Consider the following 21,007-nt stretch of genomic DNA (forward strand, 5'->3'; position numbering starts at 1 on the left):
GATCTCTTAATTTCACTTTGTGACAGACACATTGTAAATTTCATTGCTTAGAACAATTTACCAACTATGATATGGTTTCAGGAAGTTGCATAAAATAGGGGGGGGGGGGGGGGGAGTGTAAGCAGTGTTAACATTCCCACACCAAGGAGAAACAGAGTCTCTGATTAATCACAACACTGTATGACTTTCAATACAACTAAACACGCAAGGCACAACTTGACCAGGCGTGCATACACGCGTACACATACACACAGAGTCCTGTTCACATTACAAAAAAATATATATAGGGCCAAAACTGACGAAAAAGACTAACAAATATTACAAAAATATCACAATTTTGCAAAGATTTGTCCCTCCCCTTACAATATTTGTATTTTGAGTTCTCATGTACAAGAAGGAGAAAGTTCAGAGCAGAACCTCAGGGAAGGGATAGGAAAAAACAGAAGGCTGTATTTGCTTTTATGGAATAACTTTTAAATCCCTTATTTGTGTCTGGTGAGAGAATCCAAAATGTTGCTTTGAAGATTTTGGCCAGCGTAAAATTGATACTGCATGAATCTGGTACATACTGCAAAAAATATATATAATGTACATCTGCCAAGATATTTTAATACTTTCATCACCTTCACATTATGAATTTAAGGAAAAAAAAAAAACAACTAATTTTCTATTCACAATTTCAAGTTTAAACCACAGATCCTTCACTTACCCTCCCGCTACCCCTCAGAACTACAATAAAAAACAGCTAAACGTGGGAATCCATTTAACCAACTCACATGTGCTTATTCAATAAGAATGCTCAAATATAAGTGCATGGTGCAGTAATCCATAGCACGCGATCAGTAATCATCACTTGCCTCCCCTTAATTGTACTGGTTGCTATAGGTCACTGAAATTTGCATAACCACCTTATTGAATAAACCAGAAAACCGTTCTCAGCTTTTTAAAAAGACCCAGTCACTAAGAGGCATTTGTAATAATGTGAATCTCCTCTTGAGCTGATCAACATTTTACCTGCCTGAATCGTTTGTCCTGTTATTAAACTTTACTGTCTTTCCAAAGTCCAGTACTCGAAGGCTGACTTTCTCTCCCAGCTGATAACTGCCACCTAAAGGCTTTAGGTCTTGATGTATTTTTTGACAGCAACATTTACAACAATTTTGCAAAAATTATCAATAAAAAAATCAGCTAACATATAGGACATCTCCTCAGCACTTAAGTTATGTACACATAGGATTTCTGAAAGCCCAAATGATCCTTCATGATCGCTTTCATTGACTATAGTTCAGTGGTCGGTCTATAGACCTGTATTCTTGGCTGTCTGCTAAACAACACGTTTTATAATACGGGGGGCGGGGACGACGAATGGAAAAAATATAACCGGGGATGTCTAGTTATCAGCAGATGACCAGGTGATTCCTGCACAGACTCACCTACAATGATAACAAATCTTCGATTTAGTCAACAGTAGTGTACTGTGTATACATATCTTAAGTCCCGTTGCCTTGAGGTCACAGAAATGCAAGAAAAGTCAACAAGACAAACAGCTATCCTGACAGGTAAAATTTCACTGGTACCATTTAAGACTGATGATCCAGATCATTCCAACATGCCCCTTTGGGACAGATTCTATTTAAGTGGCAGAAGACAAAAACAGCAGTATATATTAGCCCTTTGTACGACAAAGAGGTCAAAATGGGAACTCCACCTTTTAGTAAAGAAGGTTAAATTTCTCCTCTGCTTTTCCCTAGTAAGGCTATCTACAATATCTCCTAAACTGCTTAATTTTTTTTATATATAAATTGCAGCTTAAATCATATAGTCAAAAACAAAAACGGCAAGAAAAAAAAACTGAGATGAAAACAAATGATAGCATTAAGCATAACACAAGATTAACATGGAACTGTAATGTAAAAAACAAAACAAAATAAAAAATTAACCCATTCGCTGTCAGAGGAACCTATAAAGCATTGATAAATGTGATGTAGGCAGCTCTTTCAGCATACAGGTTAAGAGGTAGCTTTCATGAATAAAAAAAAAAATAAAAAAAAAAAAAAAAAGCCCAAGCATAATGCAAAAGGGCAACGTCAACCCTAGACGGAATACCATATTTGGTACAAAAACCAAAGAAAAACAAAAGGACACAATGTTTTATCCTGCCTATTCTCTATTTTGGCACGTTCCTTACATACAATGTGTCTTAAGGAAACAAAATGCCTTAAAATTAGGCACTGGTAAATATGAGGTCATCAAAAAAGAAAAATTCAAGTACAATGTGCTAAACATAACACAATTAAACAGACTATGTACATATAAGCAGCCCCCAATTACATACTAACCTCTGTGAAAAAAAGTCTTACTACAGATGGCCAGTGAGTTGCCAATTTCAGTCTGCATGCAAACGTAAAACAGGTTGTACCTGAGAAGAGTATTGAGTACCCCAGTTCCAAGGTGCTTACAATCTGTTTTAAAGTTGCATGTAAGCTGGACTTAGCATCCCAACCATCTCCGGTTTAGACGGACTCACAAGAGGATGCTGGGAATTCATTTTTTTTAGATGTGAAGAAAGGAAAACCAGCAAATTAATCAAACACATCCATGAATCGTGGCTCTTATGTAGGCAAAGTCTGGCATATCAAATGTTCACTTAGAACCAATTGTTTTAACCACAGATGTGATTACATTTGATCTACCTTCCTTGGATAACCCTCAGGACCTGTTCGATCCATTTACAAAAAAGGCCTATATGGGCCCCATGACAATATTTGGGTTCCATAAAGGTCAGCTTAGCTCAGCTAGGCTCATCACAATTAATGTTCCTATATTTGCTAATAATTTTCCTTTCAAAGGGAAAGTAAATATATTTCAAAGTGCTCAGCTTCAAAATTTGTATAGCCACCACAAGAAGCCATGGACTTTCTTTTATGTGAAAAGAGATATACTCTGAACAGAGATAGATCAGGAAACTACACTATTACACATGTGCAGCCTGAAGTTTATATGTAGACTAGCAGTGGACAAAGAGTTTGGATACAACTACACAAATTAAGGCTTAAAAGCCTTTCAGCGCTACAAAATTAAGTAAAAAAAAAAAATGCAAAATAAAAAAAACCACCAGAGGGTGTGATAGATTATGCTCCACACTAGAGCACAATACCGTTATTTTAATTGGTTTTAAGAAAGTATGGCTGTGCTATTAGTTATTGGTATGAGCCAAGCCACATTGAGCAAAGGAATATAAAACTATGGATCCACCAAAATAAGGCTTTCAAATCTTGGGGGAGCCTTGGGCCGAAGGATCTTTGTGGAATCAAAGTCTGATAGCTAACAGTCAATCTAACATGAACTAAATCAGAAATTGTGAATAGTTCCACCAACTGTACATAGGAATATTTGACTATTAAGAGTTGACTGATCTCCTTTCCCCATCAAAAGCCAAATTTAATGAATCTATTGGTATATGTACAAACCACACCCTTGCAAGGCCTTTACTATGAAGGAATGTTTTCACACTTTTCTAAGAAAATACACATTCTTCAAAATCTACCAAAGATTGTAGTAACAGCTATAAATAACTGGATGGTTTTTTATGTAATTTTTAAGTTATGTCAGTAAAGTCACAAAGAATGCCGAGGCAAGGAAAACAAAAAAAAACAAAAAAAAAACAAAAAAAAAAAAAAAAAAGCTTGTGTTCAGTTGGATAAGAGGTCCAAAACCACCAAGTATTCTGCAATAAAAGCCAAAAATGTTGGATGTGTTTGATATCTTTGCTTTAAAGTGGGTTGTTTTCTTTTTACATAGCGGTATTGCTCAGCCTTCTCTATATCAGGATATCATCTTCCCCACAAACATACTGAATTATTTGACTACACATAACACAAATACAAATAGGTCTTTTCAATTCTCCAGTCAGCAGGGATGTCCTCAGGTTTGTGACTTTTCATGTGCTTCTGCATGGCAGATAGGCTGGGACAGTATTCCAGACAGATGGTGCATTGATAGGGTGAGGCTCCATTGTGGGTTCGGAGATGTTTGATCATGGCAGAATAATCTCGAGAGCGCTGGTGGCACAGTTTGCACTCAAATGGTTTCTCACCTGAGGAAAATGGGGCGAGAAAAGAAATGTGTGATCACCATTAGGATGATTCAATCTATTTTGACATCCTAAGCTGGAACAAGCAGGACAGGATATGCTCTGGGTTAAAAGCAAGATTATAGTGCCTATGGTAATTATATGCTAAGGCAGGGGTGTCGAACTCAAATACACAGGTGGCTGAACCAGCTGGATAGCATACTGGTAATGGTAAGGCTGTTGCCTTTGACATCGGATTTGAGCCCTTCAAAAAGGGCCTTGAATACAGGCTCAAGCCAGTACGTAAAACAATAACTTGTCTTTAGGCAAGGCTCCCTAATGTTCCTGGCTGCCTGAGTAGCTTGCCAAGTGGCTTCAGCTCTGGCGCTTTGAGTCTGCTAGGAGAAAAAAAAAACCCAATATAAATGTTCTGAATGTGACTTCCCTGGGTGTCTACTGGCCCCCTCCATTCTCTATACAGGTCCCTGGTGTCTAGTGTCCCCCTGTTCCATTAATAGTTCCCTGGTGTCTAGTGGTTTCCCCTTCCCACATCCCAATCCTCATCTTAACCACTCAGTGTGAAGAACCATTTTTAAACAGATAGTAGATTCTTCTTTCCTCCATGCATCATCCATGTCCTCTATGGAATAAGGGACAAAAAGCTAATTCACCAAGCAGATTGTGTCATAGAAATTAACATTGAATATATTTACCTGTATGAACTCTGTAATGTGTTTCCAACTGATGCTTAAGACTGAATTTCTTGCCACAGCCATTACACTCATAGGGCTTTTCCCCTGTATGGATGCGCTTGTGGCCCTTCAGCGTACTTTCATCTCGGAAACAGCTGCCACAGAACTCACACTCGTATGGATGATCGCCTGGAAAAATAATAGAAATCCTTTACTTTTCAAATGTACTGGCTAAACCCGTATGTTAAAAGTTTCAAGAAAGTAACTCCTCTTTACACCCACTTTTCAGACATCAAGGCTTCAATTCATCAAGCATTACAGCATTCGGTAATGCTTAAAACAGCTGATTTTTGAGAACATTTTGCAAAAGGTCAATTCATCAAGGCTGTTACCGTATGGTAAGCAGAAATTACAGAGCAGTGAGGGAAATTAACGACTTGTGCGGTAAACATCTCAACAAATGTCAGTACATGTCAATTTATCAAGATTACAGCATGCGGTAAAGCCCAGTATCATGTTCTATAATTACCAGCAGCTCTGGTATGTTAAAAACAATGCAGAGACTGTGCAGGAGCTATGACTCACAGAAGCAGAGAGGGATTACCTATGACTGACAGGAGCAGAGAGCCAATAGAAACAGCCTTTGTCTACTGCAAGTCCCACTGATTATAGCTGATAGGATCCGAAGCCTTCTCCAGAGAGTCGAGCTTTTCTACCCACTAGGCAGCGGAGGAGAAAGAGCAGAACAAAAGATGTTTCCCCTGGAGCCCTTCAGATGTTTAACACTTTAGGTTCCTGATTGAAGATGCAGAGGAGCAAGTGGGGAAACCACTGAAGATGCAGAGGAGCAAGTGGGGAAACCACCTAAGCATGGCGTGTGTAATGTCTCTTGGAAGTTCATCTAAGCTGTGGCAATTAGATAAAATGTTAAAGACTAATGGACAGATTCAGAGAGAGCAGAGGGGGTATAAAAAACTTGTACATTCTAAAGGAATGTCGAGGATGCCTCTTACAATTGTAATGCCCTCACTGCACTGAACAGCACGTAACAAAACAGACCGCTCTACACTCTTTTCCTGTTACCGAACAGGTTTTTGTCAATTAAAGGCCATAGGTTTCGGTAAATTACCAAACCTCTACTGCACCTGTGAAAAATCACGAATTAACACAAAAATAAAAAAAGAAAAAAGAAAGGTCTACAATACTGAATGCAGTATTTTCCTGACTCAACACCCCCCCTAGCCCCCCCCCCCCCCCCCCCCGAACAGCCTTTGATGAATTAAAGCCTAAGTTTGTGTTGGAATGTGAAAGGAGGCCACTGGATGGACAGATTTCAGTGACTGCTGCTTCCAAATAAAACGAATACATAGTTACATAGTTATTTTGGTTGAAAAAAGACATGTGTCCATCGAGTTAAACCATGAGAAACAGTAGGGAGTATACAAATAGCAATTTCCTACTCTTTACAAAACTATGCAGTTTATTTGATAGACTTCTTTCTACGTGACAAAGGGAATGATGCGACAACAGTCATTTCTGGTGTCAGGTCTTTAGGACATCTTACTTATACACTCATTCCACAAAAACTACGACATTTGTACAATTCCATCAGCACCTTATTACTAGGCACAGACGTTTTGTAAATATTTGTAGACTGTGCAATGCGTGACCTGTACACCAATAATTATAGACAGACATGAACATGTCTATTTATGTCAGCCAAGTGGTATGTTCACTCTCCTGGAGGGATGAAGGGATGGCTATAGACACCTCCTGATGTGTAAGAATAAAAGTAGAATGTTAGCTTTTAGCAACCAATCCCGAAGAAGAGTCAGTCCCACTATTTAGGTGGCTCTTAAAGTAAACTTGCGGGGAAAAAAGGGATAACCGATATACTTATCACACACACAAAAAAAAAAAAAAAAAGTATAGGCTCTCCTGACAACTCCAAGCTCCTTACTCTTGTCTGACCCCCCCAGTCTTGCTGCTGTATGCTCTCCCAATCGGTTTTGAACTACACATGCCCTGGACAGTCTCTGCCACATAGCTGTGCTCCCCAACAGCTGTGCATAAAACACAGGGGCTCACAGAGTGGACTGCACATGCGCTGGGCTGATGGGTCTCAGTCAGAGCCAAAACCAGGGGCTACAGCGACAAGATGGAGGGAGAGGCTGGACACAGAAGAGCTTATGCACGCATAGCTCCCAGCTGTTTTTTTTCGGCAGGACAGTCCCTCTTTGGGAACCAAATCCCTCTGTCCCTCTCTCTTCCTAATGTATGCCCTTTTCATTACCAATGTACAGATTTATGTAAATATATGTATTTTTTCCCCTCAATTTAGGTTTTAAATTGACTTTAAAAACTTTATTCTCATACTTTAAATTAATAGATTTCTTACTTTTAACTGTTATGAAATAAGACTGGTGATCATAGGAAGGACCAGTGTGGTTTGAATGATAAACATATTTTACTTATGTACTGTATGTATATGCGTGACATACATGAATAGGGGTGTGGCATGGCAGGGGCGTATCTTAAAGAGAATCTTTATTGTTAAAATCGCTCAAAAGTAAAATTGCTCAAAAGTAAACATACCAGTGTGTTAGGGGACATCTAACACACTCTCCTACAAGGGGTGCCCTTCTGCTGGCTGTCACTGTTATCTGTCATCATGCTGGGGCTTGTGGTGCAGCAGCTGCTGACAAGCTACAGGTTAGATAGAAGTGAGGACAGGAGGTAAGTGTAGTTACATACAGTAAAGTGCAGAGTAGATTTGCGAAGCAGGGTTCGGGTGTAAAGGGGAAAGCGCACGCTGTGGATGCAATTACAAGCATCGTTTGCAACCCATCAGAATTTGCATCCTATAGGACAAGTTCCCCATCCCTGTCCTCAAGGACCACCAACGGTGCATGTTTTGCAGGAACCCACACACATGCACAGGTGAGGTAATTAGTGTCTCAGCAGAGCTGATTACTTACCTCTGGGGATTTTCACAAAACATGCACTGTTGGTGGGCCTTGAGACAGGGTTGGGGAACACTGCGAAAAGGACCACATCGGAAATTAAAGATATGAATGAGCATTTGATTATTCCTTTGGAGAGTGAGAGCAGTTAGTGGACCACCTAATGTTGGGAATAGCAGGGCAGTACGGTGGCATATAGTGTTTAGCGCTTTCACCCTATGTTTTCCCTGTGTCTGCGTGTGTTTCCTCAAGGTACTCCAGTTTCCTCCCACATCCCAAAAACACAATTTAATTGGCTTCTCCCTAATTTGGCCCTAGACTATGATACATGCACTACACGATACATAAATAGACATAGGACTATGGTAAGGACTAGATTGTAAGCCCCTCTGCAGGACAGTTAGTGACAAGACAATATACTCTGTACAACACTGCGTAATATGTCAGTGCTATATAAATAAATAATAGTAAGCAGCCCAAACCACTTCAGCTAGTCCCTTTTATCCGGAATAAAGATCTGTACACATGCTAGATTTAAAGAGAATCTGTATTGTTAAAATCGCACAAAAGTAAACATACCAGTGCGTTAGGGGACATCTCCTATTCCCCTCTGTCACAATTTCGCCGCTCTCCGCCGCATTAAAAGTGGTTAAAAACAGTTTTAAAAAGTTTGTTTATAAACAAACAAAATGGCCACCAAAACAGGAAGTAGGTTGATGTACAGTATGTCCACACATAGAAAATACATTCATACACAAGCAGGCTGTATACAGCCTTCCTTTTTATCTCAAGAGATCATTTGTGTGTTTCTTTCCCCCTGCAGCTATCTTCCACTGAAGTGTCAGGCTGTTTCTTCCTGCAGAGTGCAGACAGCTCTGCCTGTATGTAATTCCTCAGTATGTGAAAGCCCAGCCAGCTCAGAGGAGGATTTATCCAGCTTGTAAAAGATAATAGAGCAGAGAGAAGCTGCACTAATCTAAATAACACACAGGCAGTGTGCATAAAGGGGCCAGGAGGGGGGAGATGCATCACAGAACCATAACTCTGAAGAACTTGGCAGCCTTCCAGACACAGGCTGACAAGTCTGACAAGAGAGAGAAAAGTTGATTTATTACAGAGATGGTGATAGTAGAATGTGCTGCAGTAAGCCCGAGCACATTAGAATAGATTTTGGAACTTGTAGGATGGAAAAAAAACGGAAATTTTTGTTACGGAGTCTCTTTAAAGAGTCCCTTTTTCTTAACTCAAAAAGTTGGGAGGTATTTATACATGGCTGAGGCAAGTTTATCTGTTAATCCTTTATTCCCCCCTCAGGAATGCTTCAAATAAATATGTGTCATTGCTCAGTCTGACCGTAACAATGTCACATCCGTATACAGCTTAACTTCATAACATAACACATGCAACTAGCAAAGTATTGATAACCCATAAAGTACACATATTCGGATACCTACGAATACTGGTTTGCTAGCCATAACACTGATTAAATACAAATTTTAAGCAGCGTGGAAATTGACCAGTCAAATGCACTTTGTCAAAATATAATTGGTCCAGTTATAAGCTGCATATACAACGTGTATTACAGTTGAATGCAAAGAGAACTTGGCGGCATTTCATTGGCCATCTCCATCCAGTTTGACAGTGCTCCCCCTCTGACTACACAGCACAAAATATTGTATCTATTAACTACTTATACCGTAAAATTAGATCACAGAACTCAAAATCCTGTACAGTATAGAAAAAGTCATGGTGAACTTAACCACTTGAGGACTACAGTCTTTCTAACCCTTAAGGACCAGGCACTTTTTTTCCACTCAGACCACTGCAGCTTTCACGGTTTATTGCTCGCTCATACAACCTACCACCTAAATGAATTTTGGCTCCTTTTCTTGTCACTAATAAAGCTTTCTTTTGGTGCTATTTGATTGCTCCTGCGATTTTTACTTTTTATTATATTCATCAAAAAAGACATGAATTTTGGCAAAAAAATGATTTTTTTAACTTTCTGTGCTGACAATTTTCAAATAAAGTAAAATTTCTGTATACATGCAGCGCGAAAAATGTGGACAAACATGTTTTTGATAAAAAAAAAACCCATTCAGTGTATATTTATTGGTTTGGGTAAAAGTTATAGCGTTTACAAACTATGGTGCAAAAAGAGAGGCATAGTGAGTTCATAGAAGATATTATTTTTTGTCACAAGTAAGCGGAAAATGACACTTTGTGACAAAAAAAAGAAAAAAAAAAAAAGAATTCATTTCTTCTAACTTGCGACAAAAAAAAATGAAATCTGCCACGGACTCACCATGCCCCTCTCTGAATACCTTGAAGTGTCTACTTTCCAAAATGGGGTCATTTGTGGGGTGTGTTTACTGTCCTCGCATTTTGGGGGGTGCTAATTTGTAAGCACCCCTGTAAAGCCTAAAAGTGCTCATTGGACTTTGGGCCCCTTAGCGCAGTTAGGCTGCAAAAAAGTGCCACACATGTGGTATTGCCGTACTCAAGAGAAGTAGTAGAATGTGTTTTGGGGTGTATTTTTACACATACCCATGCTGGGTGGGAGAAATAACTCTGTAAATGGACAATTGTGTGTAAAAAAATCAAAAGATTGTCATTTACAGAGGTATTTCTCCCACCCAGCATGGGTATGTGTAAAAATACACCCCAAAACACATTGTACTACTTCTCCCGAGTATGGCAATACCACATGTGTGGCACTTTTTTGCACCCTAACTGCGCTAAAGGGCCCAAAGTCCAATGAGTACCTTTAGGATTTCACAGGTCATTTTGCGAAATTTGATTTCCAGACTACTCCTCACGGTTTAGGGCCCCTAAAATGCCAGTTCAGTATAGGAACCCCACAAATGACCCCATTTTAGAAAGAAGACACCCCAAGGTATTCCGTTAGGAGTATGGTGAGTTCATAGAAGATTTTATTTTTTGTCACAAGTTAGTGGAAAATGACACTTTGTGAAAAAAACAATAAAAATCAATTTTCCGCTAACTTTTGACAAAAAATAAAATCTTCTATGAACTCACCATACTCCTAACGGAATACCTTTGGGTGCCTTCTTTCTAGAATGGGGTCATTTGTGGGGTTACTATACTGCCCTGGCATTTTAGGGGCCCTAAACCGTGAGGAGTAGTCTTGAAACCAAATGTCGCAAAATGACCTGTGAAATCCTAAAGGTACTCATTGGACTTTGGGCCCCTTAGCGTACTTAGGGTGTAAAAAAGTGCCACACATGTGGTACCGCCGTACTCAGGAGAAGTAGTATAATGTGTTTTGGGGTGTATTTTTACACATACCCATGCTAAGTGGGAGAAATATCTCTGTAAATGACAATTGTTTGATTTGTTTTACACACAATTGACCATTTACATAGAAATTTCTCCCACCCAGCATGGGTATGTGTAAAAATACACCCCAAAACACATTATACTACTTTTCCTGAGTACGGCGGTACCACATGTGTGACACTTTTTTGCAGCCTAGGTGCGCTAAGGGGCCCAACGTCCTATTCACGGGTCATTTTGAGGCATTTGTTTTCTAGACTACTCCTCGCGGTTTAGGGCCCCTAAAATGCCAGGGCAGTATAGGAACCCCACAAGTGACCCCATTTTAGAAAGAAGACACCCCAAGGTATTCCGTTAGGTGTATGGCGAGTTCATAGAAGATTTTATTTTTTGTCACAAGTTAGCGGAAAATGACACTTTGTGAAAAAAAACCAATAAAAAATCAATTTCCGCTAACTTTTGACAAAAAATAAAATCTTCTATGAACTCGTCATACACCTAACAGAATACCTTGGGGTGTCTTTTTTTCTAAAATGGGGTCACTTGTGGGGTTCCTATACCGCCCTGGCATTTTACGGGCCCAAAACCGTGAGTAGTCTGGAAACCAAATGTCTCAAAATGACTGTTCAGGGGTATAAGCATCTGCAAATTTTGATGACAGGTGGTCTATGAGGGGGCGAATTTTGTGGAACCGGTCATAAGCAGGGTGGCCTTTTAGATGACAGGTTGTATTGGGCCTGATCTGATGGATAAGAGTGCTAGGGGGGTGACAGGGGGTGATTGATGGGTGTCTCAGGGGGTGGTTAGAGGGGAAAATAGATGCAATCAATGCACTGGGGAGGTGATCGGAAGGGGGTCTGAGGGGGATCTGAGGGTTTGGCCGAGTGATCAGGAGCCCACACGGGGCAAATTAGGGCCTGATCTGATGGGTAGGTGTGCTAGGGGGTGACAGGAGGTGATTGATGGGTGTCTCAAGGTGTGATTAGAGGGGGGAATAGATGCAAGCAATGCACTGGCGAGGTGATCAGGGCTGGGGTCTGAGGGCATTCTGAGGGTGTGGGCGGGTGATTGAGTGCCCTAGGGGCAGATAGGGGTCTAATCTGATAGGTAGCAGTGACAGGGGGTGATTGATGGGTAATTAGTGGGTGTTTAGGGTAGAGAACAGATGTGAACACTGCACTTGGGAGGTGATCGGACGTCGGATCTGCGGGCGATCTATTGGTGTGGGTGGGTGTTCAGTTTGCCCGCAAGGGGCAGGTTAGGGGCTGATTGATGGGTGGCAGTGACAGGGGGTGATTGATGGGTGGCAGTGACAGGGGGTGATTGATGGGTGATTGACAGGTGATCAGTGGGTTATTACAGGGAAGGACAGATGTAAATAATGCCCTGGCGAATTGATAAGGGGGGGTCTGAGGGCAATCTGAGCGTGTAGGCGGGTGATTGGGTGCCCGCAAGGGGCAGATTAGGGTCTGATCTGATGGGTAACAGTGACAGGTGGTGATAGGGGGTGATTGATGGGTGATTGATGGGTAATTAGTGGGTGTTTAGAGGAGAGAATAGATGTAAACAATGGATTTGGGAGGTGATCTGATGTCGGATCTGCGGGCGATCTATTGGTGTGGGTGGGTGATCAGTTTGCCCGCAAGGGGCAGGTTAGGGGCTGATTGTTGGGTGGCAGTGACAGGGGGTGATTGATGGGTGATAGGTGATTGGCAGGTGATTGACAGGTGATCAGTGGGTTATTACATGGAAGGACAGATGTAATTAATGCACTGGTGAATTGATAAGGGGGGGGGGGGGGGGTCTGAGGGCAATCTGAGCGTGTGGGCGGGTGATTGGGTGCCCGCAAGGGGCAGCTTAGGGTCTGATCTGATAGGTAACAGTGACAGGTGGTGATAGGGGGTGATTGATGGGTGATTGATGGGTAATTAGTGGGTGTTTAGAGAAGATAACAGATGTAAACAATACATTTGGGAGGTAATCTGACGGCGGGTTTGCGGGCGATCTAATGGTGTGGGTGGGAGATCAGATTGCCCGCAAGGGGCAGGTTAGGGGCTGATTGATGGGTGGCAGTGACAGGGGGTGATTGATGGGTGATAGGTGATTGGCAGGTGATTGACAGGTGATCAGTGGGTTATTACAGGGAAGAACAGATGTAATTAATGCACTGGCGAATTGATAAGGGGGGGGGTCAGAGGGCAATCTGAGCGTGTTGGCGGGTGATTGGGTGCCCGCAAGGGGCAGATTAGGGTCTGATCTGATAGGTAAAAGTGACAGGTGGTGATAGGGGGTGATTAATGGGTGATTGATGGGTAATTAGTGGGTGTTTAGAGGAGAGAATAGATGTAAACAATGGATTTGGGAGGTGATCTGATGTCGGATCTGCGGGCGATCTATTGGTGTGGGTGGGTGATCAGATTGCCCGCAAGGGGCAGGTTAGGGGCTGATTGTTGGGTGGCAGTGACAGGGGGTGATTGATGGGTGATTGACGGGTGATTGACAGGTTATCAGGGAAGATAGATGCATACAGTACACAGGGGGGGGGGGGGGGTCTGGGGGGGGGTCTGGGGAGAATCTGAGGGGTGGGGGGGGGTGATCAGGAGGGGGCAGAGGGCAGGGGGGGATATAAAAAAAAAATAGCGTTGACAGATAGTGACAGGGAGTGATTGATGGGTTATTAGGGGGGTGATTGGGTGCAAACAGGGGTCTGGGGGGTGGGCAGGGGGGGGTCTGAGGGGTGCTGTGGGCGATCAGTGGGCGGGGGGGGCAGATCAGTGTGTTTGGGTGCAGACTAGGGTGGCTGCAGCCTGCCCTGGTGGTCCCTCGGACACTGGGACCACCAGGGCAGGAGGCAGCCTGTATAATACACTTTGTATACATTACAAAGTGTATTATACACTTTGTATGCGGCGATCGCGGGGTTAACATCCCGCCGGCGCTTCCGTACGGCCGGCGGGATGTTACGGCGGGTAGGCGGAGCCAGTTGCCGGGGGAAGCGCGCGTCATCAATGACGCGATCGCTCCCCCGGCATGCCTAAAGGACGCGCCGCCTGAAGGCGTATTGCGGTCCTTTAGGCGTCCACTTTGCCGCCGCCCATGGGCTGTGGGCGGTCGGCAAGTGGTTAAAGGGACACTTAAAGAGTTTTACTCACCTAGGGCTTCCAATAGCCCCCTGCAGCTGTCCAGTGCCCTCGCCGTCTCCCTCCAATCCTCCTGGCCCCGCCCGCAGCCACTTCCTGTTTCGGTGACAGGAGCTGACAGGCTGGGGACGCAAGTGATTCTTCGCGTTCCCAGACACATTAGCACCCTCTATGCTGCTATATGGTATATGATATATGCTATAGCAGCATAGATAGCGCTATTGTGGTCAGGAACGCGAAGAATCACTCGCGTCCCCAGCCTGTCAGCTCCTGTCACCGAAATAGGAAGTGGCTGCCGGCGGGGCCAGGAGGATTGGAGGGAGACGGCGAGGGCACCGGACAGCTGCAGGGGGCTATTGGAAGCCCCAGGTGAGTAAAACTCATTTTTTTTGTTTGACTTAATTGTCTCTTTAAGCATTCCTTACACCCAGGAGGCTGGTGGGCTTTCTCAAGTAAGATGGATTACTGAAGAGGAGCATCAGCAACAATTTTGAGATTACTTATATAGGTATGTCCATGGAAAGACGAGAGCATAGTTGAGGGATGGTTAGGAAAAAAAAACAGGCCATTCAATAATGTAATCTGATGAATTACCTAAACTTAGTAGATAAAGCCATACACCAAATGTGTGTACTCTAGAGCTTTAGGATCAGGACTTTCCAGAACCTTTAACTGTGAATCTTGCCAAGAGCTGAAGGTAGAACTTTAGACATCCCCAACCCTCCTTCATATGTCAGGATTACTGCAGTGACCTTTTCATCTACATACAGAAGAAGGCTGCACATCTATCAGGATATCAGACATGTCTCATTAAGACATCTTCCAGACAGGAGGCTGAACTGTGTGCTTGTGGAGCAGTTCAGCATCCTGTTTGCCAACCACGAGCGCCAGTCGGGTGCCATTTAAGTGCAGTTGAAGGGCAGCAGTTGTAGCACCATGCGTGTCGGCGCTTGACACGCAGTGGCGTTACGGCAGAGAACCGCAATGTATTGCGTTGAAGCACAGCTGCAACCACGCTCAGAGGTCACCCCCATGGTGGGGCTGGCTGTCCAGCAACAATGTAGAAGAAAAGCTGATGGGCAGTAAATTCACCGCCTGTCACCTAATCGTCTGAAAGAATCCTTTAAACTCCAGGATTGCTCAAATGATTACAGCAGGCAGATCCTCCCTCTCTACATTTATGTTTGGGTATACAATATGGCTATCTGTATGGAGGCTGCTCTGCAAACAGTACAACGACATCATTACACAAGGGAAAGATATGGGGGCTAAAACTGGACAATCATGTTTCCTTTGAGCTCAGCTGTTCTTGTTGAGATCTATCTTAATAAGTATGTAATCACTCTACAAATTACACATGCCTGAAAGATTCTTTATTACATACAGCCATTTAAGTTTCATGTGAAGCACATGTATTGCCACTCAGATGACCTAAAATAACATACAAATCAGCGCACACACGCCAGGTTATAAATGAAACATCAAGCATAGATTATCATAGATTTTCAGAAATCAAATGCCGTAGACACGCATGTAATGTGCATTCACACAGTATATATACGTAAACACATAACAGTTTAAGTGGCACACATCCTTTCCAGCAGTCAGCCAAGTCTAGCGACAGAAAATATAATAAAGAGGGTGACAGGCCCGTGGCTCCTTATTTATGTCAGAAGGCAGAGCAAGGACAATAAAACCAGATTGATCACCGCAGCCCCAGCTCATGAATATTTAAAATATTACTGATTCCACTTGTCACTGTAATTGCAATTTTCTGCGGGCTGCGGATCGGAGGCCCTTGCGTTTACGGCGGGGGAACAGGGGCGCCTGTATTTTTTCCTCAGCCGGCCTGCCAAGCGTGTAATGTTCTCGTTGCTTCATACATTTTCTCCGACTCCCGGAGACTTTAAGTCATCCGCAATGACCTACGTTTTTTCATTATCCTGGTGTCAGGCCGCGGCTGTGCCTCTGCATAAATTGTCCTCCTGGTTACTTGTGCTCTGTCTACTTGTATTCTTTTATTACACTCCTTATTTTCAACTACAAACTATAAACACTTGATTAAAAAAAAAAGGAAAAAAAGAAAAAGAAAAAAATAACTTGGCAGCCATGAATATGCCAAAACGGGTTACACGCTACGGCAAAAAATTTACCCGAGTCCCTGTAATTCTTAATGGACTCCCAATACATAATTAAGCGTAAGCAATGCATAATCGTCTCCTTGTGAGAGAGCAATAATAAGACACGTGTTTAGGCTGTGCCTGGGCTGGAGAGACCAGACAGCGGGAGACAGCAATGGACACATTCAGTAGACAATGTTAAACTGACAACTGTACTAAAATCAAAGTTCCAGAGAAGTAGAAGTCAATATGCAAAAAAAGTATTATTGCACATTTTTACACTAAAGATTTTCTTGACTTTTTTTTTAAATATCTGAAAAACACAAATCTTGTTTTTTTATATAACATATTAGTTTACCCAATTACAGTACCTAAGATCCATATCACCAAGTGATAGGGAGGTGACTAAATTGCAATTTACAGTTAGACAGCTGCAAGAACACAGCCTTCTGAATCTAGGCCTTATAATATATTTAACAATAAGAGTTAAATAGTTAAATCTTCAAACAATGCTACCCACCCGTCACAGTAATTTCCAGAAGGTATGAGGGAAAAACACTGAAAAAAAAGTGCTAGAAAGCCTTTTCTTCAGTCTGGGTATACACTGAACCATAGTGATTGCCATTAAATCAAGGTGGAGAAGACTGTGGCGGACTTTACCCACAGAGAAGACAAGATAACGGTCAACCCGGAGAGCATAAGAAGGGACCAATCTAATTTGGCAGAAAAGTAAGGCTCAGAAAAGAACTTTCTGAATTAGACTTTTAAAATATAAGAAAGAAAGATCAGAGTGAGTTTACAGCTACAGCAATTGCTACATGTGTCAATGCCTAGCATTTTCACTCAGCAGAGGTAAAGTCTATTTAACTTAACAGAACACTGCATTTATTCTGTGGATTCCCTTTAGTCACTATACATTGAAGTGACCTGGTACTATCAAAGCCAGGATACCAAATCTTCCAATGCCATTTCAGAATTTGGTACCAACAACATGCATAAAAATAGATATACCACATGACCAAAGGACACTACTGTCGCAAAGAACACACAGCTCTGACTATCACCTATTCACTTGAGTTATCTCACAGATATTTTCATACCTTATCAATAAAATATTTTTCCTTTTTTGGCTACAAGGAGTGGAAAAAAAGTTGTTCCAAACTACCTAAAGTTTGACCACTTTCTTACCTTTTTTAGTACTTTCAGAATTGGTGTGAAAACAGTTGTACATAAAATTGAAAAACCATCTATGAGAAAATTCTGAAACGTTTACGGGGCCCCTAATCAATGGCCAGTATACAATTCACATTTTCTCCAAAGCAAGCCAGTCCACCTTAGCAGTGCAGATAGCTGCCACAAACAAGGTATATCAACAAGTAGTCATGCCCTGTCAAGCCACACCCTTTCAATCCCCAGTAAAAAAAAAAAAATTTCTGGCTTCTCCACCTATATCAAGGCCAATTACATGTGCAGTGAAGAGGAAGTCAGTAATGGAGTTGTACTCATCTGGCTATGGGGGCTTGCCAGGCTTTCTGACAGCAATGATCCTCTATCCACTGTGCATACCCATGTGGCTAAACAGAACATGGTTCACATTGCCCAGACAGGAGCAGACCGTTGTAGGCGTCGGAGCAGATGAAATGGTGCAGTTGGGATTTTATTTTACAAAACCTACTTTTGGGAGGGGGGGGGGGGACCTTGTTTATGTATAATTTAAAACTATGATTTAGTGCGTGCACATAATAAACATGTTGAATTGGGGCTTAAAAATGTTACTTTTTTAATTGTTTCTGCACAGTGGATAGGAGACTGGAGTAAGAAGAGGACAGGTTTTTCTCAAACTTTGGGCCGGAGAGTCATTTCTCCTATTGTTCTAGAAGCAGGACAATGTCTATACATGGACCTTTGGCTTCTGTACATTGGTGTGGCTGTGTCGCCACAAGGCTTTTATCCACATCACATTTCAGTGCTTCATAACATTTTACACACCAATACAATTCTGCTCTAGCTACCAAAGTGCTTCAGCTAAAATTGCACATCTTCACAAGTATTGCCTCTAGACCCCGTTTAAGCATATTCATTCACAGAGTTGGCTTTTCCTCGTCAATCACTATTGCATTTTTCACAGCAAGAGTTTTCCACAATCACCCCTTTTTTCTCATAGCAATGTACATGCCGCTTGGTGGAAATGACCTAGTATGTCCGTATTCCTGTTGATACGGATGATAAATGGGACATGGTTTACAGGGTCAAACCCCCCCCCCCCCCCCCTCCCCCCAAAAAAACTAAAATCCAGGAAGTAGCCACACTGCAGATTTATTGCAGGAGTTCTGCAAGCTGTAATAGATAATTTTTTTTCTTTAAAGGTTATTGTGCTGTTGCTTATCTTTTAGAGGAGAGGAAGTTCTTGTTCAGGTCCGCTTTACGTTGGGGCAATGTAAGTATCCAAATTAAAGTGAGCAGGGCTAGTCTAATTGAGCTTTATGAATAGCGATCTTTCAGCCAGAGGTAAAGACGTCTAAGTTGTGTACGGACAGATTGTTATGACTATTCTAAGCATCAATATACAGACACCTCACAAGCAGTAGTAAAATATTAGGGGTAAAAAATAGTTGAAACACTATGGGGGGGGAGGGGGGGGGGGGGCTAACCAAAACTAACTGCAAATCATTGATCAGAACTATAAAACTCCTAATGGATGGCATACAAAGATGTGTGCTTGCTCCACTCTGATTATCCTTCAGTTCACTGCCAAGGGCAAGAGACTAGACCAGGATCACAAATGGTAGATTCCTCAAGAGAACCAATGAAGTGGACGGTTTCTTCAACCAGCCCTGGATGCTTTGCAAGAAATTCTAAACCGTACTGAAGATTTTAGGTGCAAATCAGGATTGGATATCATTGAGTTTGCAATGCAGATTTAACTTATATTCTTTATTTGTCGAGTCAGCTTATGACTAAAAAAGGCCAGACAGCGGAAAAGAGGGTTAAACTGACAAAATGATATAAACATATATACTTCAAGAGGGACTGTAACATCCTAGTCAGTAGCGGATACCCATTTACCCATGAGAAATCTTTACCTTTTCTTGAATAGATCATCAAGGGGATCGGCATGGCTGATATTGTAGTAAAACCCCTCCCACAGCGTCATGTCAGCACCTAGGTCCTGACAGTTTGCTGTCTGTAAACCTTGTTGCATTGTGGGAAACAGAGGTTTTCAACTGCCAAGCCACCAATATCTCCCTCTGTGCATATGTGTATTTAGAAGAACAATAAAAAAAAGATGGTTGCATATCCAGCAATAAACCACTGAGGTGATGAGCTTCAGTGAGATACATGCTAGTAAATAACGGGAAAAACAAACAAAAAAAACTAAAAAATGTTGTCTAGTAAGATCAAGTAGTAAACTGAAGGAGTAGCCCACAGTCTCAAATGCAAGATGCATACAGCAGTCAGCCCTAGTTAGTTACTAGAAGTGTTCAGCTTTTTGGAGCAAGATCTATAATGGGTCCAATGAATGTGCAATTTATGGTAACAGCTGCCAGAATTATCAGCATTGTTTTCTCTAAAGGATAAAAGCGTTATGCCTTCTAATCACTTTTCAGGATAATGGGCTAAATTCAATTTTGTGTGCCACCTTAGGCATACGGAACAGCTATAGTTTAACACTTGTACAGGGAAACAAAGTGACTTCAGACAATTTCTTAGTGGGACTGGTAATATATGTACCCATGTTTATCTCATCAGATCACGTCGGTTCAGGTATCCTTTACAAAGGAACAGGATGAATGTTGTATAAACGGTGCTTCAGTCTACCTCCACTGATTTGCCAGATGTGCAATGATACTGGCATTAAGGATCATGCTACAGAATCAGTGACTGAAATAGGAGTATGTCCCATGTAGACAATTCTTGCATAAGGACAACTGTTCCAAATACTGAACTTTATGTGTTGAACAGCAGCATGGCCCAAGGTATGAGTAGACCGATACCCAATCCTCTTTTGCTTAAGGACCCGTTTCCACTAGTGAGGGAAATTAGGCCATATCTGCAGAGTTTCCCCGCAGGCAAATCGCATGTGTAAAATCTGCCTTGGGCATAATGCAGCAGCCATCCAAATTACTTGCCATAGCAATTCGGATAACATTGTAGCATTTTTTTCACACGAGTGGTAGTGAATCCCATAGACGTGCATGGCACCGCTCCTGGGTTTTGGCAGCTTACTCGCACAACAGGAAGTGCCGCCGCACGTTTCGTGGAAATAGGCCCTAAGGCTGTATTGTACATGACATTTGGACAGGGTTTGTTCCTTTTCAACTGCTTTCCACCATGCAAGTGAGAAGTAAGAAACTGCAGCGTGTTTTGCTAACATGCTCCTCAATAGAAGTCATAGAAGTCAGTGAACCTTAACTGAAGTACAACTGTGAACCACTCCACATCCTGCTTGGGCTGAGCTTAGAAGTGGCAGAGGTACTGTGTTAGTACCTGTGCAGGTTATCACCGAGCATTACAGGATTGCTGCATCACAGGAGAAGAGTTCAGACCACCAAAGTGTACCTGAGATAATAATAATAATAATTAAAAAAAAGTATTCATAACTTGGGGCTACCTTCAGGCCATGGGTTCCCTCGCCATCCCCCCCAGTCCAACTCGATCCTCCGCTAGACGGTTCAGTAAATTCTTTAATGGGCTTGAGTCAGTGCAGGTGCAGTTTAGCTAT

General features: G+C 42.2%; 1 protein-coding gene across 1 annotated transcript in view; it reads right to left on the reverse strand.

The window, feature by feature from the left end:
• Window positions 1–3,616: 3,616 nt before the first annotated feature.
• Window positions 3,617–21,007, reverse strand: part of ZBTB16 (zinc finger and BTB domain containing 16) — a 187,351-nt gene continuing 169,960 nt past the window's right edge. The window contains exons 6-7 of the mRNA XM_068242792.1: window positions 4,786–4,953; window positions 3,617–4,096 (exon numbers count right to left, since the gene is read on the reverse strand). Of these exons, the coding sequence (XP_068098893.1) occupies window positions 3,867–4,096; window positions 4,786–4,953 (398 nt within the window). The 3' untranslated portion in view covers window positions 3,617–3,866. The remainder of the gene's footprint in view (window positions 4,097–4,785; window positions 4,954–21,007) is intronic.

This window comes from Hyperolius riggenbachi, chromosome 6 (assembly GCF_040937935.1).
Source record: "Hyperolius riggenbachi isolate aHypRig1 chromosome 6, aHypRig1.pri, whole genome shotgun sequence".
NCBI classification, from domain to species: domain Eukaryota; kingdom Metazoa; phylum Chordata; class Amphibia; order Anura; family Hyperoliidae; genus Hyperolius; species Hyperolius riggenbachi.